Consider the following 24,012-nt stretch of genomic DNA (forward strand, 5'->3'; position numbering starts at 1 on the left):
GGTGACCTGTGTTCTGACTTACCATTAATTTTTCAGATATGTTTGTGGATGAAAGAAGCACAAGTTTATGTTTAAACAGAAATTAGCTATACTCTCAGATCATTCAGGAATAGTACCTGATTGCAACTCAGGTTGCTTACGTGTAGCTCTTTCACCATAATTCTTCCTGACTCACCTCCTTCTGTAAAATGCAAATATTATTCTGGTCTCCTTTAGAAAGTGTTTTGAGATCTAGTGATGTGGAATGTGGTAAAAGATTCATTGTTAGCCTGTCTTTCAGCAGAACATGATATTTCAGAAAGTTACTATTCTTATGCCTGCTTGAGAATGAGGCTATTTCACCTGTCTGTTTACTGACGTCCTGTCAGACTACACTGAATACTCTTGTTTGAATCCTAACAAAAGACACAGAAAGAACCCCATGCCATCTCTGAGTAACTTCACTTTTCTTGATTTCTTCTCCTCTAGTATCCATTGTCCTCCTCAAGCTCACTGGCTTTAGATGGTGAGCTTTTGGTGAGTCTCACTCAGCTATTGACACCAGGGGGAATGATGAAGCCTTTCCGAAGCAGCTTGTGCTTTAATGACGTGCATCTCTTACCTCAATGATGATTTGTGGATACTGGAAGAGGAAAAAAAGAGCGAGAAAAAAATGATCAAAATGCCAAGGAATTAACTGTGAAGCTTGAGAAATACTAGAACATGAAGAAGGCTGTTAACATTTTTTTCTGGATACAAAAGACTGGGACAAGGAAATAATTTGAAACACATGACTGTAATTGGAAAGATAACTTTAAGGGGATAACCTGTTGTGAATTTATGTTATTTACAAAACACATTCAGCCTCTTTCTATGTATCTGGTGCCTGTGAAGTGAAGTGCCTACAAAATCTAAGCACTGTGACAGATTTCCAGGAGTGCTTTCAGACCCCTTGCCCTCTATAATGACAGGGAATTGATGGAATGTGAAGTTATGGAGTTACAATAGTTCTACAAAAACAACAACAGGTTTATCCCAGGCCCTTTTAATTTAATTTCTAAATGGAAGAGATTCAGCAAACAGGTACCACAAGAAGGTGCTTAAAAAATCTTGACTGTTACTCATACTTACTGTTTCTTGAACAGGTCTGAACTGGCTGTCCAAAGCTACCACACGAAACAACACTGAAAAAGACACAGGAAAAAAACAGATCATTCATTTTAGCATTGGGAAGTCACTTCCAATGTACAGCCGAAATAAACTTTGCCCAGGCCTTCAGGGAGAACTACAGAGGCCCCAAAGAACTCGAAAGGATTTGATAACCTTAGCCAGTGAAAAAGAAAATCAAAATAAATAGATTCAATCCTGACACACTGGGACTAAAGTAGTCTCTAGAGGAAATACAGATACTTAGAACTGCCTTCATTTCTTCTTGAAGGACTTAGTGCTTTGGAACATTTCCTTAAAAACTGTTCATACAAAACATTTTGATACTTAAAAACAGTTTACATGAATCTTTCAATGAAAGAATTGAAGTGAAGGAAGGATTTGTCTTTATTCTAAGCATAAACCCATGCAGCACTGAAGTATAATTAACTAACTATACCGCAGCTTGTACTGCCATTTAAATATCATGATGGAATCAGCACTGTGAATTGGATTAGTAGTTACGTAGAAAAAGCTGTTAAGAGGAAATAACATCATTACTTTATTTTTATATGAATTAATTCAAAGCTTAGCCTATTATTTTCAGTACCTTCAAGGACAATTTATGTGACTGACTTCAGTAAAGCTGGCAAAACTCAAGGTGGTATAAAAGGCAATTAACTCAGTAAAAATACATTCTCTACTCATTTGCTGCAATTTTGTGAATAGATTCTATTTTTTACTGATTTTTGATAAGCCCAACCTCAGATGACAATTATACACCATCTGAAGGATTGCTCATGGCTGTCACTGTCCATGACCTTTTTCTCCACAAGAGGAAGTCCTTGTCGTTCTAGACCCAGGCTTGCACTCAGTTTCCCAGTTCACTAGCTGACTCAAACTCCTCAGCACCTTCTTGCTCTGGTTTGTAGATGGGTTTGTCTGTTTGGATGAAGACAGTATTATCCACGTTCTGAATCGCCACTGATCTTCTCTCAGATAAGTTGACTGTGGTTCCTTTGGCAGAGAATGAAATGAATGCCAGGGGGTCAGAAATAGCAGAAGGAACCTGGAGAAAAATAAAATCTCAGATGAAAAGTAGCAAATTAAATATGTTGTGGTGCTCTGATGCCCAGGATTCTTGAGTAACATATGGACTGACAAGTGAGTCATAAATATCTCATACAAAGTCATAAAAAGCCTCATCTTTACCAGTGAGATAGTATCTGGGAATTTCTGCTGTGGAAATCTGTCATCAGGCACTAAAGTTTTGAGTTATGCCCTGTCCTATGCATTTCCTCATATCATGTAGCTATCTACCTGCACAGGGGTTGACCCAGACGTATCACTCAATTTTGAAGTGTTTCCTGGAAGACCTAACCTTGGGACTTGTTTCTCACATCTGTTCAGATGTTGCAGAGTCACAGGAAAGCAAATAAGCATGTCCCACCTGGGTTTTCCAGCTTGACAATTATGACAGGTCAACAGAGTGCATGCACCTGTGATGGCAATTAAAAGATTTTTTCTATTCAGTCTTGCTCCAGCTTCCCCTTACAACCCATATGTCTTTCTTTCTACTGCCTAGATTGTCAGCCTTTCCAGCAGTCTGTCTGTTCCTGCCTTCACTGACAAAAAGAGCTGCACTCAGAAGTATCTCCAGCTTCTACACTCTCTGCAGTAGTCTCAAAAGATAAAATACCTTGAAGTTGTAGCACTTGAAGAATTCACTCTTCATTGCAGATTCTTCAAAGAGAGTTTCCTGGATACTGCCATATTCCAGGACAATACTCAGGGACAGAGGTTCACTGAGTCCATGCAACTGCACACAAGCGGTCTGTGGAGAGTCACTTCGCACTACTGTTGGGACCAGCAGCACATACTGACTGTAAGAAGGCAAGACCAGATCAGAGTGTTCAGTCATGAAAAGAAGTCAGAGCAAAGAGGAGAGGAAAATCCCACAGAAATGCCATACTTGTGAAGGAAGACATGGTCAGAAGTTTGCTCAGACAATGGAAAGGATTGCAATTTCTTTCAATGAATTTTAAACAACATGCTAAGAAAGTACGGCTGGCAATTTTTTTGTCCCTCACAGTACTTTCTGACCTGAAAGACTGGCATCATTCTGTGCAGTCTCTTACCCAGCACAATGCTACGTCTTTCCATTCCAGGTATTTACACAGCTCCTATTATTGAAGTGTCTAAGCACCTGACAAGCATATCTGTCCTCCCGTGACCTATATGTATACTTAAATCTCTGAAATATCCCACAAGCAGGAGTGATATTTAGCTTCTTTTAGAGATAAGTGACATAAATACTAGTTAATTGGTGCAACAGATTATTTCTTTTTCTTTCAGTATCTCTCTCTTCAGGTAAGAACTGACATATCTTAAGTCAATCAGCATAATGCACAAAATATTCCAGGGAACACTCAATCTAACCTGCATGCTCTATTCTTTTTCCATTCCTCTCCCTGTGCTGCTTCCTTTGCTTCTTTCTTCCATTAGGCTTTTTTTTAGTTATACTACTCTCTATAAGTAAGGCAGCCTTCCTTCCCCAGATTCTTCCTCTGAAAAAAATTCCTTCAGATTTGCTATTGTTGGCTAAGGCCCTTCTGTTAATCTCCAATTTTCTGCTGTCCAAACTGGTCACTTCATGTAATGCATGGCAGAATCAATGAGCTGGTTCTGCAGCACAACATGCACCCCACAATTTTTTCTTGGTAATCTGTTCCTTTCTCTGTTTTCTCTTATAGGCTGCTTGCTCATATTATCTTTATTGCTGTTTTCACTTGCCCAATTTAGACTGCATGATATTCAAAGACTAAAAGTAAAATTATTAAAACCAACACTGTATCTCAGCTAAACACTCTGGCTTTCAGTGTTTTCCTTGAGACTTTTGAGGAGGGGACTAAAGCTCTAATGTTGGGGTATATTTGAAAACTATGGCTGAAATCATCTGTTTGGATAAAGCCATGGACATTGACAGTGCTATATAGGCCCTGAAAGTACAGCAGATGTAATATTAACACTAACACCAATACCATTGCCATTCAGCATAGTCTCTAGTACCAGCCATTATCTGGCCTGTAGTGCCTCCTCATACAGCATGCTCTCTCTGTACTGCAGATGCATATCAACCCTGATCATTATTTGCCTAGTCTTGAATCTCCTCCCCATTTTACCATGCATTCATCTATGCTAGCTCTAGTTTTCTGTCATTCAATCAGATTTCATAGCACTTTTATGATGGAGAGCATTACTCCAAATCACACTTCAATGTCATCCACTTCCACTTCCAACACATTTCAGAACCTAGATCTCAAACATCCAGTTTATCATATAGCAATGTCCCAGAAGAAATTAACTGGTGGGAAATAAAATAAAATATTTTATCACAAAAGCACAGAATGTAGGATCTCTTACGGTTCAGAAGACACTGTGGCAATCCAATTCAAGGACAAAATACTCAGAAGAATCCTTGACCACATCTCTGTTTGTGAAGAAGGAAGAAGAGAGCTGATCTGAAGTTGACAGTCTGGCTTTTAAACTGGCCTCATATGGTGCTCCTCCTTCACAGCTTTGATCACATTCTAATAAAAGATGTCTACATAAAATTTGCCTAGGTTCATCTTCTTCTCTCCTCTCTGTTCTCGCTCTTGTTGAACTCTCAAACAAGAGCTTAGGAAAGCTCTCATATTTCACATAGCTTTGTGAAGTATTGCAAGCCAAACCGGTTCTTGTCCATCTGAGTGTTTTATTGAAGCTTACATCTGATTACCATGTGCTTGGCTGAAGCTTACTTAATGTTTCAGCCTGTTAGTATTTGCCACTGCTTAGGTGTTTCCTTGTTCTGTGAAGATCTTCCACAAATACATCTCACAAAACAGAAGTAATTGTAATGCAGTGGTATTTCATGCCTGCCTAGGAGCCTGGGCATTAATAATACGACATCAGACTATATCTACATTCAGCATGGCACAGGATGAAACTTCTAAATGTCACCTGGATTTCCTAGTGCACACAGTCATATTCAGTAAGGAATGGTGTTGGCTAGTTGTCTACCATTTTTGCCAGTAGTCAGGACAAGCAAATCTCTAGAGAAAGGAATCTTACAGTGTTACCTCATTTGTTCACTCATCTGTCTTCCAATTAGCTATTTTCCCCCATCCCGGCTTCCCCCATCAAATAACTAGTAAGCCTACTGGTGAATTTTAAGTAAATCTTACTCAGATGAATATACAGAATAATCAAGATGTAGAATCAAAAGATAATTTAGATAGAAAAGGACCTCCTGACATTAGGTGGTCCAATCTCTCCTCTTAAGCAGTGCAAGTTTCAAAGCTTGTCCAGCTATGTTTTGAATGTCTCCAAGGATGGAGAGTCCATGTCATCTCTGCAGACACCTGCTCCCATGTTTAACCAACCCTATTTGGGATTTTTTTTCCTTAAATCAGAATTTCCCATACTACAACTTGCATCCATTGCTAATTGCCTTTCACTGTGCACCCCTGAGAAGAACCTGTCACCGTCTTCTCTATAATCCCACGTCACATGGCAAACCCCTTCAATTATGTCCCCTCTTAGGCTTTGTTTTTCCAGGCAAAATAAATAAGATTGTCTCAGTTCGTTTCTGTATATTTGTTCCAGCTGCTGACCATCCCAGTGACACTCTATAGGACTCCCTCAAGCCTGTCAAAACTTTTCAGGTACTGTGGAGCCAAATCTGGACACAGATTTGGTCTCACAACTGCTGAATAGATGGGAAGAACCAATTTCCTTGATGTGTCAGCTACACACTTGGTAATATAGCCTGACTACAGGAAACTAAATAATCTACAGTAGTGGAGGACTGTATTCACACTCTTAGATAGGAAAAGAAAAAAAATATGAAAAGAAAAATAACAACCAAACAAAATAAGGTAACCAATCAACATGTCTGTTACTGCAACCTACAGGAAGTACCAGGCACTTTCCCTTCCTCTTCCTAAACCAAATAGATGATGAATGGGAAGAGGAAGATGAATATACTGTAGGAGTAGTTAGGGGTATGAAAGAGAGCTAGAGGCGCTAAAAAAGATGTTAGGCAATGCAGAGTGTGCCTGAAGTTATTTCAGTGGTAAGGGGCAGAAGAAGGAAATGAAGACTATTATATTGATGTGGTACAAGCAGACGTGAGACTGTTTAAAACCAGATTCTATCAATCAGTCGCACTTTTCATGATATAATACATTTTTGCAAATGATTCGGCTGTACAGGGATTATTATTTCTAGCGGCATAGGAAGTATTTCAAACTACCTGTGCCTAACCAGCTTATCTACCCTTCTTTCCCAGCAGCTTTCTAATGGCCAGGTTAGGAGAAAAGAAAACTGTCCTGGCTGCTGCTGGAGTTACTGTCTATTCTTATGGAGTTAGTAGTGAGAAATATTGCACAAAGCTTCCCAGAATGACCTGTGACAATGCTGTGTGGCAGGTTGGTGGTGTTCAAACTGGGCAGTCACATTGTAATGAAAGCTTCTGCTTTAGTTGTAATGAAGGCAGAAGGCAGCTAAGGGCATTTTGCAGACATGTTTGTGTATGCAGCTTTGAAAAGCCTGAGACCCCATGTCTTATTTCAAACAGGTACTAAGTAACAGACAGAAAAGAATTAAGGAGGGAGAAGGAAATATCAATAATTTCCAGGACCCTGGTGCAAATTGCTCCAGAAGTTCATCCTTTATTTAATTGCAGCATGCCATTTTAGCATAAATGTAAGAGGGCTTTCTTGTTGATCCACAGACATGGAAAAGGGAAAAGGTAAAGCATTTGAAAACCTGAGCTCTTAAAAGGCGTTATGTTCAAATTGATTAAGGAGTATGTTTCTCTGGAAACAAGCCATTGAATTCATTACATTAGTGATGTTACTGATACCAGAGGTTCTCTTTCTATTGTAGCAATGTTATGATAAAAAGTAAACTCAGATCTTTACACGCTTCACTACCGTGTCAGGGATAATTCTTAAGAAGACCGTGGTGCAATGGGGAAATTATTCCAGTGTCAATGGTAGGAGTTAAAAAGAAGAAGTTTTGGGTTGTATGATTAAGAAGCTAGGAGCAGGGTGTGTGTGTGTGTGATTAATCATCTGGAAGCATGAATATAAAGATTTAACATGGGGGGAAAAATGAACCCCACACTGAGCAGCTGTTACAAGACAGGCACACAGAGGCAGCCTTGATAGCAGGTGTCATATAAACCAACCTGTTGACCTTAGGTTGGCACTACTTTTATTTTGGTGTAAGAAAAGATAGACTTGGAGATCATAGTTCAGCTAGAAAATTGATGAAATAAGGAGCAGTGCCAAATGCACTTCAAGACCAAAACAATGTAAATACAGGCTTAAGCATCACATGTATACATAATTTCCAAAGTAGTCACGTTACATGCGCTTTGGACAGGACAGAATCAAGATGTCTTCATTCAACCCAGACTTCAAACTTTGCATTTGCTCTCTCTTATGAAGAGTTTTTATGTACACATACATCTTTTCTCCACTCTTTCTCTGGATGGGTCAGACGCATGATTGTTGTAGCTGTGCTGTAAGTTAGTTCTCTTCTAAATAAAGCCAAATTTACCTGTACCTTTTATCTCATCAGATGCACATGTCCCCTTCTTCCCTTTTGCAAAGGGCACACATACACAACAGGGTGAAGTTTTCCAGCTAACACTGATTCCAGCAGTTAAATTCAATGTTTTGCATGTACACTGCACTCACAACAGAGAATTTTCTGAATTTGTAACTATCCCACCTATCCAGCTAGCTAGCAGCTAGCCTATCCCAGCTAGCTAGCAGATGTCCCCGCACTGTCCCAAAATGCACAGTATAGCTGTATGTGCACAATCTAGACACTCAATGTGGTCACAAATTCAAAAATAAAAGCATCAAAGGATGTCCATTTGCTGTAGAGAACAGTGCATTTTTTTGAAAGCTGAGTTGAGGCATTCAAATTCTCAGTCAATACAGACCTAGGTTTTGCCTGTTTTCCTTTGTGTCAGAGGAATAGCAGGAAGTTCTGTGGAAACATGAGCAGTGAAACCTTGGATTTCCCAGAACAATGAGTAATAGTTAATTACTAGTTTCTCATCTATGGCTCCACTTTATATTTGCATAACACTTAAGGACAGAGAGTACCTTCTAGGCGATTACTTCATCTGAGATGAAGCACAAACAATTCACCCCACACTACAATACCTCTCTTATTGTCTGTTTTCTTTCTCTGAAACAAGTAGATGTGGAGCTGGAGGCCCAGCTTCCATTTTGCTTACACAAATATTCTCATCAATAGTCCCAATCTATTTGCTAGTCTGGGATCTTTTTAGGAAATTCTACTGTAATTTGACAAATACTTCCCCAAAACACGTTTATCAAACCCACTCTGACAAAAAAATTTCATTTTAAAAGACAAGGTGTCTCAAGTAGTATTGTGTAAGCCTCAGAGTTTGGACATTTTGTATGAATTTGCCTGTTCAGCCTTCCACTTTCACAATGCATGTCCCCACCTGCAAGATTTTAGGTTTGCAAGAGATGGTATTCGTCAGAGTGTTTGCTAGCAACAGGCAGCTGCCAATGTGGTTGGTAGATTAAACAGTATCATTTCATGCTGAATGGATGGAAAATTTTTGACGTTGCTTGTTTTCAGAAATAACAAAGACTGCATGATACTAAGCGCTGTGTCAATGTTATATTAACGAAAGTAAACTATTATATTAAGAAAAGCTCATTGTTCAGTCCCTGCAAGGTTTTTGTTATGGATATGATGATGGTAAATTAACTAGTATGTTGTCTACATCAACTTTCAGGAACATATTTTAGCCCTGCTTATGAAAAATTAAGGATTACAACAACATAGGGCATGAAATACTTGAAATACCATCCATTATTCTTGATCTAGAAAGTATAATGTGCACAGACAACCTTGAAAAACCTCTGTTGTGTTTAAGTGATGGAAATATAAGGATATAGACATAGCAAGGATGAAAAAAGAATTTAAAAAAGATTATTGAAGGCAATCAAAACTAATAATCAATCTTTCTTCAAAAACAACAAGAATCAGAAGTCTGCCAGAGAATCCACGGTGATGTGTAATGAGGACAGAAGATGAGATCAAGAAGAGAGCAGTAGCAGTATCAACAATAATTATTATTCCCTATTGTTCTAGTTAAACTAATAAGTATTAAGTATTTAAATGAACAATTTGATATCAAAATCTTACTTTTCAAAAGATAAAACACCCAACAATTTATGGATAATGCAGCTGTAATGCAGTAACTATATAGCTGCTATTCTAGATTACCTCAAAATCTTGAACCAATTACATATTGATTTAACTTAAGATTTGGTTGCTACAAACATTTGCCATAAAGGACCTGAACATGTATTTCTCTTGAGCACAGGGCACAAGTATGACAACTTTTAAAAGTCAAGGAGCTATTTTCCTTGTTCCCATATTCATATTGTTCTGCTACTTTAGGTGGAGACAGGCAGACTTGTGTCAGGGCTTTAAAAAGTCAAACTAAGTAAACTCCTTTTTGAAATGTCAGCATCTCAAATTTTGGATTCTGTTACAAAGAAAATGAATCCGAATCAGTTCCCTTCACACTCAAATTCTAAATAATCTCTCACTCCCTATGTTTAAAGGAGTTCATTTGGGTTTCATACCTAGGTTTTCGAGGTTTTCTACTAAAAAAAAAAATGAGAACAATACATGAGACCCTACACCAGCCCACCAAGTAATCTCCCATTTCATCAGCTTGGAAACATCCAAACTCTAGTAGCTGAAGGTGTATTTTGCAATCACAGGAAAGCCAGGCTTGGACCTAAAAACGTTGCTGCTTTTCCTGCTCTGGGATGACCCTTGTCAATAAAAATATGTTCCACTTCAGAAGGTATGCTGAGGTTGAAGTTGTAGTTGGTCCGTGAGCCAGGAAAGACTCCCACTGCTCACCCTATAGCATCAGCTAGAATTTAGGCGCAACAGACGCCTAAAAGCGTTCCCCAGTTGCAAGATCCAATGAAACAATACCAACAATCATAAAGACAAGTGGACTACCACGTGCAGGAAACCAGGCATCTTGATCCTGAAATTTCTAATTGAAAACGCTACAAAGACTAGATGGTCTCATGAGAGAACTAGTTAATATAGTCTCATGGGGTGCCAGTAGAGGCAGGAGAATCAGTATTTGAAAGACATAAGAGATACTGTTTAAAGTGATGTCATTCCTCTGTGTACTTTAAGACCTGGGTTTTCCAGCTTTTTGAGCCATGCGTGAGTAAAGGCTCCAACACATGCCTCACAACATGAAAGCTTCCATTTAGTATAAGACATTTTTCATGTGTATGATTTCATCTAACAAAGGCCTATGGACTGCTGAAAACTTCTTCCTGGTGATATGAAACAATGACAGTAGCCACATATACCTGCTGTATACCCACTGTAGTTTTGCAAGGGGCAGCATTCAGTGAGCTAACATGTAAGCAATAGGACATTGGAGAAGCCTCCAAGAGTGACTCTTCTGGAAGTGAAAACAAGGCTTTTGCATGTCTCTTCATTGTGCCTGAAGATCTAGTCATTCTTGCGGAGACCAGGGACCAAAGAATTTGCAGCTCAAACCACTTGTGTATCTACCTCACTTTTCCCTACCGATAAAATCACCCTGCAGCACATCCACTAGAAAACTTGCATTTTCCAGGAGAAATACCTTTAGTTTTCACTGCAGCAGTGAGGGGAATCTACTTACATCCATTAGCGGAGTCACTCTTTCCTCTTGCTAACCTGAAAATCCACTGTTCATATTGGGTAATTTGAGCCCTGCAGGTCTGCTTGTGGGATAGTGACCAACAGGAGCTTGTCAACAGTAACATCAGTGGGAAATGTTTAGACAAGGTATGAAAGCTCTGACTTGTAATATAGATCATCCTAATTTTGTTGTCTAAAAGAAAAAATACAGCCTCTAAACTGGTAAAGTGAAGCACAGTGCAGCCAAGGGTCTGGATCTTGATCAAAGTGTGTGAAATATAAAGTTTAAAGCAGATTCCCACTTACATACTTTAATTACCAGAATGTTCTTTCTCAGTCAGCCTGCAGTTGGGACCTGATATTAGAGGAGCACTGGGCTGCACCACAGCTCATTCACTGCAGAAGTGAGAACTCGATGAGTTGCTCTCTTCACTAGGTAACAACAGCAGCCCAATGCTGAAACTTATCTGATGTTGGAAGCTGGATGTTTTCATTCTTAAGAAAACAAGAAGCTAATTTCTGCTGATGAGATTTGGAAGCAAAGGCCACAACTTGATCAAAAGTGATTTCTAAGTCCCAAAGTTAATTTTGCAATTTTATCTATCTTTATATAGAACACTCAAGCAGAGCATCATCATTTTACCTGACCTGATGATATTTCAGTTTGGCTTCACTTTGTTAGATTAGTAATTACTCTAATTTTCAGTGTTCCTGAATCTCATAGCAATGTGATCTCTCTGTGAAGTGAATACAGTTGCATTGGTGCTGAAAGCAAATGCTCTGAGCTACTGACAATTGAAGGAAACTTTGAAGATCTCTAGAACAGGGCTGTGTCACCTTCCAGTCTACAACTACTTGGCTTGGAGACTGGTGCTGCTGTGGAAAAGGAGACTACTGAATTTGAACCCTCTCTGGAAAGTTAGACAGTAAGAGGACATCCTGAAACTCTAAGAAACCCGTATGACCACAGTGACACCAGCCGCTACATGTTTTCCCCATGCAGTGAACGCCAGATGTATGCTCAGGCTGCATAGAAGGAAATAAAAACAGCAGTTCCTGAGGGAACACGAGAACAAGTGCTGCTGCTTAACTCAGGACTGCCCTGCACAGAGGGGAATGAGGCCCTCTAACCACAGTCCAAAGCAGAGCTGGGATCGAGATGATGCTGCAGCCAGGGGCATTTGGACAACAGCACCAAACCACCTTTACAAAAGGTGCAGGAATAGTATCATTATAAACAATTACTACCTTTTTAATAATATGGGGATGATTACTCAGTAATTAATGAGCAATCATGTACATCCCTGGCTGTCCTGAGACTGCCAGGAATCGGGAGTGTCAGCTGTGGGTGTGTTGCGAGGCACAGGGACAAGCAATCAGGAAGCAAAAGGAAACTAAATATGAAGCTGTTACTGGATCAAACTGGATCAAACTGGATCAAACTGTTCTTGCATCAAACAGAGAAGGGCAAATACTGACAAATACTGCAGACAACAGCTAATCAGGAGAGAGACAGGGAAGTGTGCTGAGGAGACAGAGCAGAGGGACTGGCGGCGTGTTGGTGGGTATGACCCTAAGCACATCTGTTGGCAGTCTGGAGTGGGCATTGGGCAAAATATACCTCGGGGAGACCAGGCGCCACCTAAAGACCTTCTCAGCAAGATCATGACAGCTGTAACCTCCTTACCCTGTTCTTATTGAGAGGTTCTGGCTTTCCAGGCAGCAGGTGAAGTTCCTCAACCAGAAGATGGGAGCAGTGCATGTCTTACTGTAGCAGTACCTGAAGTCAGTAGTCTCTGTAATTTATCTACTTCTTTGTTACTTATTGCCCCTGAAGGGAGCTGATGGGCTGCATGGAGCTGCTAGACTTGACACATTGGTCTTTCCTGTCTGGGCTCTGGTGGCTGACAAGAGCTGAGGGGACAGAGCCCCATGGAGGTCCTGGAGGAGTGGCCAGGCATATAGGCTCCCCGGAAGACCCTGGGCGAGCTGCTATGAGTGCTACTGTGGGGAAGCACCCAGGACAGAGCTGGTGGAGAGAGACATGATGAGGCCTGGCAGGAGGGTCAGCAATGCTGTGGGGTGGTCTGTACTCCATGTGCCCTAGTCCTTGGCACAGCTGAGGGAATGGGACTTTATGGAGCTGCTGTGTCCCTCCTTCAGCTGCCCTGCCACCTGTCTCCAGCACCACCAAAACCTGGTTTGATGAGGTGAATCTTATGCAGGAGAGAGAAACATGGTGGAACACTAGAGTCCTAAGGACACCAGCAAAAGTGCATTTGGAAAGCACTGTGGTCAATGCAGCAGTGCAACAAGGCAAGCCTAGTCCCCTTGTTGGGCTTTGGCAATGATGACTGCATGTCTTATGCTGCTGAGCATTTCCTCATTTGCATTCCTTCTTCCTGTCCTTGCACAGACTGTGCTGTCAGGCTCTGAAAATGATTCTTTCCATGAGACCACCAAAAATTTGAGAATACTGGATTTTTTAAGGTGACCCAAAGCAGCCAGATCACAAGCTTGCAGGGTGGGCACCAGCCAGTGGAATGGAAGCATTGCACTGCAACTTCAAATGCATTTCCCTGCTGTGAGATCTGAAATAGCTCTTGCGCCTCTGCTAGTCAAACCAGCATAAAACCCCAGAGCTGCTACTGGAAAAGTTACAGTGCATCTTTCTGGCTGGAGTGGGCAAGCAGTGTGCCATGCTCAGTATGATAATGCTCTGTAAAATCATAGCATGAGGAGCTGAAGCAAGGAGTAAGAAAGATATGGTTTAATCTATGCTTGGGAGTGATCTAGGGAAGATTTCAGTGGAAAAGGGCAGGAATGAGAACTAAGCAGACCAAACCATCTAAAGTTGTGAATGGGCTAGGAAGCATTACCACTCAGATAATTTATACACTTTTCACATTATTTGATGCCCATTCTCTTAAATCTATCTGGCAGAATATTAAAGCTCTCCAAAGACATCCCAGATGTCAGCTGCTCTGAGGCAAATGCAGCCGATCATTAATTCATACTCCTGTGCTTAAGTCTGCTGGCAGCTTAAAAGCACTTCATTGTTAGATGAAACAAAATTGATGTGTAAGTTTGTCTCTACTGCAGTATACTGAAATTAATAATCTTTAGCTGGGTCAGATAATAATGTTTCCATGTGTATATTTCTTCCTGAAGCCTCTGTTGTTGGGCCTGCTTAAAAGGTCATTTGGTCCTTTCTTGTGTAGGACCGTTCCTCTGCTTTCACTTTTCATGGATGGGGATTGCTCCTAGTGAATGAATATTTTCAGGCTGATGTCAACTTGGAATTTACATGGTGTATTTTGCTGCCATGCTTTTTAATTAAACCTTTTTGCACCATCCTTGAATGTTAGTTTGTGTCTCTTGCAGGCAGTGTTCCTCTTCTCTTGCTGATAGGAGTTAAAAAGGTGGTGTGTCTCAGAGGAGATGGAATAATGCAGTGGTATTTGCTCAGTCTTCTTTGAAATCTCAGTTGGATGTTGAACTTGCAGCTTCTTATGAGCTATTCTGTAGTGTTCCTCTATGCTGCTGAATTACTGTGGGATGTTTTTCTCAGGAGAAGTGAGTAGTGAAGTGAACTTTGTAACTATGTGCCTTTATAGTATATTTTTAGTCCCATTAAAGGGCAAATGAAATAACCAGGGCAGTTTGTTACTCTAAATATTTACAGCACAGCCATTCTTACTTGCAGCATTTTAAAGGAAGGTGGAAAATTCTCTTTCAAACTCATCAGCTTTCTGCAGTTGCTAAAAGGTTCTCTTGACTTCAGTGTTTCAGGCAGCATAGACTCTGATGTGCTTTCTTAAGACTGACTCAAAATGTGGTTTCGGTAGAAGCTGCATCCGTAACCATTTTGTGTGCAGCATCATCATCATTGTGTTTCCATCATCTTCCAACCGTCCTGGCTGACTGGGGAAGTTCCACTGGACTGGAGGTTGGCTGATGTTGTGCCCATCTACAAGAAGGGTTGCAGGGAGGATCCAGGGAACTACAGGCCTGTCAGTCTGACTTCAGTGCCAGGGAAAGTCATGGAACAGGTGATCTTGAGTGCTATCCTGAAGCACATGCAAGAGAACTGGGTGATCAGGCCCAGTCAACATGGGTTCACAAAAGGCAGGTCTTGCCAAACTAACCTGATTGCCTTCTATGGTAAAGTGACTCGACTACTGGATGAGGGAAAGGCTGTGGATGTGGTCTTCCTGGACTTCAGTAAAGCCTTTGACACAGTTTCTCACAGCAGTCTGCTTCGGAAACTGTCAGCCTCTGGCCAGGACAGGCACACACTCTCCTGGGTGGAAAACTGGTTGGATGGCCGGGCCCAGAGAGTGGTGATAAATGGCATTAACTCCAGCTGGAGGCCAGTTACAAGTGGGGCTCTCCAGGGCTCAGTGCTGGGTCCAGCCCTGTTCAATGTCTTTATCAATGACCTGGATGAAGGCATCGAGTGCACCCTTTGCAAGTTTGCGGATGATACTAAGCTGGGTGGAAGTGTGGATCTGCTGGAGGGTAGGGAGGCTCTGCAAAGGAATCTGAACAGGCTGGACCACTGGGCTGAGTCCAACGGCATGAGGTTTAACAAGGCCAAGTGCAGGGTCCTGCACTTGGGGCACAACAACCCCATGCAGTGCTACAGACTAGGAGAAGTCTGTCTAGAAAGCTGCCTGGAGGAGAGGGACCTGGGGGTGTTGGTTGACAGACGACTGAACATGAGCCAGCAGTGTGTCCAGGTGGCCAAGAAGGCCAATGGCATCTTGGCTTGTATCAGAAACGGTGTGACCAGCAGGTCCAGGGAGGTTATCCTCCCTCTGTACTCGGCACTGGTGAGACCGCTCCTTGAATGCTGTGTTCAGTTCTGGGCCCCTCACCACAAGAAGGATGTTGAGGCTCTGGAGCGAGTGCAGAGAAGAGCAACAAAGCTGGTGAAGGGGCTGGAAAACAGGCCTTATGAGGAACGGCTGGGAGAGCTGGGGTTGTTTAGCCTGGTGAAGAGGAGGCTGAGGGGACAGCTCATTGCTCTCTACAACTACCTGAAAGGAAGTTGTAGAGAGGAGGGAGCTGGCCTCTTCTCCCAAGTGACAGGGCCAGGACAAGAGGGAATGGCCTCAAGCTCTGCCAGGGGAGGTTTAGGCTGGACATTAGGAAAAAGATTTTCACAGAAAGGGTCATTGGACACTGGAACAGGCTGCCCAGGGAGGTGGTTGAGTCACCTTCCCTGGAGGTGTTTAAGGGATGGGTGGACGAGGTGCTGAGGGGCATGGTTTAGTGTTTGATAGGAATGGTTGGACTCGATGATCCGGTGGGTCTCTCCCAACCTGGTGATTCTATGATTCTATGATTTCTAAGTGACTTAATGATATGGAGTTGTATTTTGGAGTTCAATTTCTTCAGCCTGAAGGAGAACTTGCATGTCTGTTAGGTGAGATCTTATGTTTACATACAATGTCACTGTATCTATTTTCAACTGTATCTATTTTCAAGTGGCATTAACTCTTCACTTGCAGATTTAGACAAGCTAGGCTTTGAGTAGGACCAGACAAAAGTGATTGCCTTTTCAGCTGGTGTCTCTCTAAAAGGGAATTAAGATGTAAGAGAAACATGGGAAATTGTTTCTGCTGAGTTTGTGTTCAGAAAATAAGCTGCAGCAGGCAGCTGTTAATACACTGCATTATTACCAGACTGTAGCACTGTCCTCTGAGAGCCAAAAGCAAATATCAGAAGGGCAATCTCCAAATAGCCCAGGCCCCCTCCCAGTTCTGAGCTCAGTGCTTATTAGTAGGTCGGGGAGTTGTCTATAGGTGTTTCCCTGCACAGAAAAGAAGAGCAATCCTCTGCACTAAAACTTTAAAGACTTAAAATCACTCTTTTTATCTAATAATGATGCTCGAGTTGCAAAGTTCACTGGGATGCACTTTGGTTTGGTTTTTCAAACAGAGCTCTGATGGCTGATGACTACTCTTGAACATTACAGAAGTAAAGGATAACAATATTTTAACATTTTACTTTCTTCTGCCACCCTTTCATACAACCATGTCTCTACTTGTTATTTTCTTACATTGCAGGACTCTCTGGGCTGCTGGCCATTTGTTAAAGTTTTGTCTTGGATAAAGAGTAGTACGAAAAACTAAGCAACATTTTTCAGTGTTTTGTGTTTATGCAGATATGTAAGGATCTGTGAACTAGGGAGTAACTGCAACAGGAGTGTGGGTCGCATGCTAAGTGCTATGATCTTTGTGGAAAAGAGGCACTCTCTTCAAACATGGAGCTCACTGATCTGGTGCTGGGTTTGCAATTCTCTCTCCTGTTTTAAATTTCAATTAAAATAGCCAGTTATATAAAGTTTTAGTGTTCTACAAATAAGTAAAAGAGGTCTGCTCTATATCCTGTTTATTTTTGCTGGTTATAGATATGCTCTATATATTTGCACAACTGTGGCACTGGCGGGTTTGGGGTTTTTCTGCATTGGGCATATTCAATTGTCTGCTTTGCAAAATGCAAAAAAAATCAGCTGGGTTGCCTTTGCAACTGTCTTAAAGCATTAGCATCCAACAAGGAAGGCTATTCTGCTGTTCAGCTGCTTGCCCTTTGGGAGAATACATACAGAAGCCTTGAATGATGCTTACAGTTCAGAGCTTACCGTCTAATCTGTACTTGTGTTTACATGGCAGAAGTCTAGCTAGGAATATGTAATTCTCCAGTACAGGTAGGTGCTCCAGTATTCAGCTTCTGGCCCTGAATGTGCATAATCAGCAGGGAGTAAAATAGTGGGGTCCAGTAGGAGTTTTGTCATTTCACGTGCTTTTACTTCTTCTGAAAATCTATGCTGTATTAAATCAGATTTTGAAAATGGCAATCTCCTTTTTTTTCTTTAAAAGGGGGAGCAGGAATTGGCAACTGAGTCACACCTTTCCCATAGGTTTGTGGAAACAGTAGTGCTGTGAATAAACTACTTGCAGCAGGCCAGCAACTGTACATCGTCATCTCAACTTCTTTCTTGGGTGTAGCAGCTGTTTTCCTGCTGCAAATTGCTTGTAATGCATTGGAACTGGGATTTGATGGTTGGAGGACAGAGGCGGGGTCTTTGGGTTTGAATAATTGCTGAGAACCAGAAAACTGAATAACAGTGTGTCTGTACCAGGCTCGAATATGTGATATCCTTTGCGCTACTAATATTTTGATCCTAGAGATATCACCTCCTCTCTGAGCCACTGATGTTTTCACAGCAGTTTTGGGTACATTCAAGTTCTCTCCCTTCTTTTCTCAACCACCTTCCCATATGACAGTGTTAGAAGGAAAGAGGTTGCTCAGTTCAGACAGAACAGTGAATAAATAATAACTGTTACACGTTCAGTAGCATCTTCCATGGGGTCAGGGGTACTTGTAGCTGTCCCACCTCACCTGCAGCAACCTTGGTAGAGGAGAGATTTGTCTCTGGAGTTCTCACTCCCAAAGCTGTTGTTAAGTTATAGACAGCAATTCACAGAGCATTGGGACATCCAGCTTTTTCCTGTGCCTCTTCTCCAGTCTGTCTCCTTCACTTGCTCTGTTCTCCCCTGTCTCATATCACAACTTTTCTTCTTTCTTGGCAGAAACTGACTTTCTATTGGTTTTCATTGTGTTTGCAGTAACTGAGCTGCTCAACTTGGCCTGCTCTGATGTCATGCCAGGGGGAGGAATGAACCCAGAGATGGCCTTGCATTGTATGCATGAAACACAACACAACATTACAGTAAGAGCAGCTATTTGGTCACAATTAACAACAGACTGAGACAGCCTTTGTTACTGGTGGGAGCCGGGAGTTGCTCAGAGTTTCTGTTCTGTGGCCTAGAATCATAGAATCATTTGGGTTGGAAGGGACTTTAAAGATCATCCAGTTCCAACACCCCTGCCATGGGCAGGGACACCTCCCACTAGATCAGGCTGCTCAGGGCCCCATCCAACCTGGCCTTGAACACTTCCGGGGATAGGGCAGCCACAGCTTCCCTGGGCAACTTGTGCCAGGGCCTCACCACCCTCATAGTGAAGAAATTCTTCCTTATGTTTAGTCTAAATCTGCCCCTCTCTCCAGTTTATACCCATTGCCCCTAGTCCTATCGCTACAAGCTTTTGTAAATAGTCCCTGCCCAGCTTTCTTGTAGGCCCCCTTCAGGTGCTGGAAGGTTGCTATAAGATCTCCTCAGAGCCTTCTCTTCTCCAGGCTGAACAACCCCAACTCTCTCAGCCTGTCCTCATATGGGCTCTGCTGCAGCCCTCTAATCATCTTTGTAGCCCTCCTCTGGACCCATCCCAACAGTTCCATATCCTTCTTATGCTGAGGATTCCAGAACTAGACACAGTACTCCAGGTGGGGTCTCACAAGAGCAGAGCAGAGGGGCAGAATCCCCTTCCTCACCCTGCTGGCCACGTTTCTTTTGATGCTGTATTGAAACTGCAGATTTCCCCAATGCAGGTGTAGGACCTTGGCCTTGGCCGTGTTGAACCTCATGGCCCCTTTACCAACCCTGCAGAGTTCTTGTGTGCTGCCTGTTCCTTCAGTCTGCATTAACCTCTCCAGGAATTACAGAGCCTGACCTGGTATATAAAGAAGAGTTTGTTTTGGCTTTTGCACATCAGGTCACAATCAGATAAGTACTGCTACCCTAAAGATTAGGAAAATTAGGAATTGCGTTGTTAGATAAAAAACAGGGTCTCCTCTAGATAAACATCCTGTGCTTGACAACTGCAAAACCCCTAGGTGCTCCTTGCTGAGTAAATGCCTCCCACCTGGCCCTCATTAAGCCCAGAGTGGGTCTGCTCTGCTTTGCGTTATTTAACAACACTCCCATATGCTACTCTGCAGGAGGCCTCAGAGATCTGGCTAATTATCATTATGCCAGTAAACTGGAAGTAGAGCTTGTTCCTTTGCCTAGAATCCCAACAGATATTTCAGTTCCCTTTATGCCTCCTGATTTAAAGAATTTATTTAAAATTATGTGTGAACAATGATTCATGTTCTTTGGGGCAGGACAGGCAGTAGCAAAGCATCCTGATTTTAATCTGTTCATGGTTCTGTCTTACATGAGGAATGCTCTGTTCTCTCGTTCCAGCCTGTTCCTTTATGTGTACTGCCCTGCAGCGACACCCAATGGGAGAAACGTACCAAAATGTGACAATGCCGAATGGTCCTTGCTGTACGCTCTTCCTTTCAGCCATGCCTGTGCTGTTACTGCCCACCTGCTGGCAGTAACAACTACTGGTGCCAAGAAATTCACTGCTGTCCTTGGTCATTCCTCTCTGAAGTAGGGGAGATGTCAATACGTGAAGAATAAATAGTGCTGATTTCTCTGTGAGCATTCTAATCACTTGTGTGTTGCTGTTTCTTACTAGGCTCAGATACTTGGAAGCTTCATGAGAAGGAGCAGTTTAAAAAGGCTTTTTCTAGGTGCAAGAAGAATTTTCACCTGATAAACAGGAAAGTAAAGTGGATCTAGGGCTGTTAGCGGTGAAAGCTTTAACCCAAGAAGTCATATGTTGTGTGTTGGAATCCTGTTCTCTAAGAGACAAACACTAGTTTTGAATGCTAAAAAGACATCAGGGCAAGACATTATTTGCCCTAATGTACAATTCCAACAGAATATTTAGTATCTCTGGTACAAGACACCAGATATATTAAAATAATAGTGAAATGTTATGCCAAACATAACATATGCCTGAAATGTGCAATTCTGCCGTTCCTAGAGCCTTTTTAGGACAGGAAGATTTGTTTGCTGTCTGATCTCACCCCTGTATATACAGGAGCATATTTCATAGTGATAATCAGAAAAAAAACCCATGGAAAAACTGTGCTAGATGGATTTGTTGTAAATCTGTGTCTTAAATGGTGTACTGCAGTAATTCCATTATAGATTGCCTCTGGTTTTCTCACAACAGGTTCAGGCTGTCATGGTTTAGCCCCATGTGGCTAAATTTTGGCAGCTAAAACTATGCAGTTGAGTTACCAAAATCTCTTCCCCGTCTCTACCCCCACAGGGAAAGGGGAGAGAGAAATGAAAGGAAAAAGACTTGTGAGTTGAAAACTAGAACTACAGCTTTAATGAAATGATAACAACAACAATAATAATGAAAATAATTAGAAAGTAATAAAATATATATGAATATACAAGATTGCACCCCCACCCTTTAATGACTACATTACCACAAGTACTGTAGAGCAGACAGGAGGGAATGGGTCCATGGATAGGAGGGATCTGGACTCAGGAACTGGATTCAGGAATACATAGATCTGGGATCAGGAGCAACCAGGCAGACAAGGTCCTCACTGGGCGCAGGCCATCGCAGAAGAGAGTGAGACCCTTGTGACTTCTCACTTTTATACCAAGTATGATGTTTATGGGATGCAATACTCTGTCGGTCAGTAAAGAGTGTGTACTGAACAGTTTCTGGAAGAAGAACCACAACTTTGTGTGTTTTCAAAACTCATTTGGATTTTCTTAGCAGTTAATGATTGGTGCTAGGTTTTTGAGAAATAACTGGGATGTTCCTTACTGTGAAGGTGTGTGCTAATGAAATGTGCAGCCCCAACAGTGAGTTATGATTGCACGTGGCTGGGGAAATACATGGCTGTGAAGGACTGAAAAATAGCTGGATAGACCTTGACCGCTGCTTTTGTTTAAAGAAGTCCTTTGCCTCCATTTAAAACCAAAACTGGAAGCTATTGGTCACTGTTTGCTCTCAATTTCGCAGTTTAGTGCTGTTAGAAAGAGATGGAGTAGGGAAATGGGTGAGAAACTGAGTTACTTTTGCCAGCAGAACATCCCCCTGCACAGCATTTTCCTCTCACGGTGTTGAGGGGCTGAGCTCCAGCGGCCAGCAGCAGGCTGGACCACAAGCCTGCCATTTCCCAAGAGGAGGTCTGGATGGAGGCTTCAGTTCTGACACTGTAAACTCGCTCCTTCTCTTCCAGGCATGTGCTTCCAGACCGATGCTAGGCCATCCCTGCCACTTTCCCAGAAGGAGGAGGAGGTGAGGGTGGGGGAGGCACACAGGCCAGTGGCAGCTTCACAACAGAGTCATGGCAACATGACATGGTGGCCTCCCTCTGAGCCCACCCCACTGCCTCATCCCCATCACTCCCAAACCCAGCCCTATGTGGGGAGGCTGCCCTGGATTACTCCAGGTGTTTCTTGGCAGTCAAACATTGCTGGTAACGTAGGCTAGGTTTGCTCTGAGCTGACCTGGACGGACTAAGGGTAGGGGGGCACCTGAGTGCTAGAGACAAATAAAATGCACCAGTCTTGTAGTATTAATAGGGGCTGAGTAACTTGAAAAAAGATTATGTTGTCTATAAGCATTGGAGGCTGATTCTGGGTTTTGATACTGCTCCTTGCATATTCAGCTAAATAAAGCCACATTTTTCTAAGAGCATGCATACAGCACGAGTTTTATGCAACATGATAGCACAAGTTTTATGCCACACGATTAGGTAGAATCATGGTTTTAAATAAAATAAAAACAGTAGAAGTCAAATGTGAACAGTTTTTAACCTTGTTTTCCGTGGTGGAAAAGGCTCATGTTGTGAATAGAATTTCTGTGAGCACTGTGGCCAGAACGGAGTTGGTGCCCTCCTCCTGTGCCAGCATGTGCATATGCCCTTGGTTAGCCAGATGAAGTAATGTGGGGTGGAATGAAGTCTTGGAGGCCAGTTATAGGTTGGACCAGTTCACTAGTACAGCAGCCATCAGGGGTGATGTCATAAGGAGGGCAGTGAGGTCACAGAAGGAGTCCTTTCCTATTGGTCTGTGACAACCCAAGAGAGCCCTTGCTCCTGTTGTCTGGGTGATCAGAGGGCCAGAGCCTGCACAAGGACAGCAGCTGAGCACTAGCACCTCTCCTGAGGGGCCGCCCTTCCCCAGACAAAGCTTGGCCAGGCCTAGGCAACCTGAATCCAGAGACAGGAACCACCACCGAGGGCCAGCAAGGAAAGCAAGGACAGGCAGGCAAGGCAGACGGGGAACAGGAAGACATAGAGTGGAGAGACCTGCAGGAGTAAGCTGCAAGAAGCATGTCCGGATCAGAGGAAGGCGTTGTTGTGTCAGAGCAGGAGTCAGAATCTGAAGCATCCTGTTCTGAGGCTCCCTCTGAACACAGTGAAGCAAAGTCCAAAAAATGCTACTCCTCCCGCTCCTCGCGTGCTGGGCTACTCTTTCCTGTGAGCCGTGTAGAGAGGCATCTGCGCAGAGGTCACTTTGCTGAGCGCTTTGCAGCCAAGGCCCCCGTCTATCTGGCTGCGGTGATGCAGTGTGTGGTGCACAAGACCATGGATGTGGCCGGCAAGGTTGCCAAGAAGAGCAACCAGAGGCGCATTTCTCCATCACACTTGAAGACAGCAGTGCAAAAGAACTCTGCACTCAAGAAACTCCTGCAAGACAGCATGCCCAGGCACTGTGGCAGGACTGTCCTCCAAAGCAAGCGTGCGGCCCCACTCTCCAGAAAGAAGATGAGCAAGAGCGGGAAGAGAAGCTCCAGGCCACGGTCTGCATGTGCCCACACCACAGCTGCTGCCAAGTGAGAAGAAAGCAGGAGCTCTTGCCTCCCACCAGCAAGACAAGTCAAGGACTGTCACGTTTGCAAGGCTCTGGCCAAATCCATCTCTATGGTCTAACGGTATAATAAAAGCTTCTGCAATGTCATTTGTGCAGTGAGTTGGACTCATTTCTTCTGGCAAAATGAAGGCACAGAGCTGAACACAGGCAGAAGGCTCTGTAAAGGGAGGTGGTAGCACAATCCTTTCTTAGGAGGAGGGCAGGAACATGCCTGGAGGGCAACTGGCACTGACAGGCAGCAGCTGCCTTCAGCTCAGCTTTATGGTTGATCTGACATCAGCAGGGAATGAGAAGAGGGGATCTGTTCCCAAAAGGATGGGTACAGGCTGAGGAGGGACAGTGACGGTGCATGTTTCTTGAGGAGTACAGGGTCGTGGACGTTCCTCTTCTGCTGTCCCAAGCGATAGTATGGGAGATAAAGTAAGTGCCCCCTCTCCTGCCATGTTTACCCTTCCTGAGGGGAGAGAGCAGGAAGGGTAAACAGCACCCCAGTTCCCAGAGCTGCCTGCCCATGCAAAGCCCA

The 24,012-nt window shown here is 42.9% G+C and overlaps 2 protein-coding genes across 2 annotated transcripts; one reads left to right on the forward strand and one right to left on the reverse strand.

Moving 5' to 3' along the window:
* Positions 1 to 498: 498 nt before the first annotated feature.
* Positions 499 to 4,711, reverse strand: LOC138717221 (ovostatin-like). The gene is made up of 6 exons (XM_069850642.1): positions 4,549 to 4,711; positions 2,825 to 3,008; positions 2,038 to 2,194; positions 1,111 to 1,163; positions 602 to 622; positions 499 to 531 (listed from the first exon to the last, which is right to left on the reverse strand). Exons 1-6 carry the CDS (start codon positions 4,611 to 4,613, stop codon positions 499 to 501), a joined length of 513 nt encoding a protein of 170 aa, XP_069706743.1. The 5' UTR covers positions 4,614 to 4,711.
* Positions 4,712 to 22,639: 17,928 nt separating this feature from the next.
* On the forward strand, positions 22,640 to 23,555 carry LOC138716692 (late histone H2A.2.2-like). Its single transcript, XM_069849861.1, has one exon. It carries the CDS (start codon positions 22,949 to 22,951, stop codon positions 23,453 to 23,455), a length of 507 nt encoding a protein of 168 aa, XP_069705962.1. The 5' UTR covers positions 22,640 to 22,948; the 3' UTR covers positions 23,456 to 23,555.
* The last annotated feature ends 457 nt before the right edge of the window (positions 23,556 to 24,012 follow it).

Source organism: Phaenicophaeus curvirostris, chromosome 1, assembly GCF_032191515.1.
Source record: "Phaenicophaeus curvirostris isolate KB17595 chromosome 1, BPBGC_Pcur_1.0, whole genome shotgun sequence".
NCBI lineage: Eukaryota > Metazoa > Chordata > Aves > Cuculiformes > Cuculidae > Phaenicophaeus > Phaenicophaeus curvirostris.

Bases quoted from the DNA above. Each gene is read 5' to 3' on its own strand.
- LOC138717221 (XM_069850642.1), bottom strand. From the start codon at position 4,613: ATGTGGTCAAGGATTCTTCTGAGTATTTTGTCCTTGAATTGGATTGCC. The intron at 3,009-4,548 runs GTAAGAGATCCT...GCCTTCTTACAG, and splicing joins GCCACAGTGTCTTCTGAACC to TCAGTATGTGCTGCTGGTCC. The intron at 532-601 runs GTAAGAGATGCA...TGGTGTCAATAG, and splicing joins ATCCACAAATCATCATTGAG to CTGAGTGAGACTCACCAAAA.
- LOC138716692 (XM_069849861.1), top strand. From the start codon at position 22,949: ATGTCCGGATCAGAGGAAGGCGTTGTTGTGTCAGAGCAGGAGTCAGAA.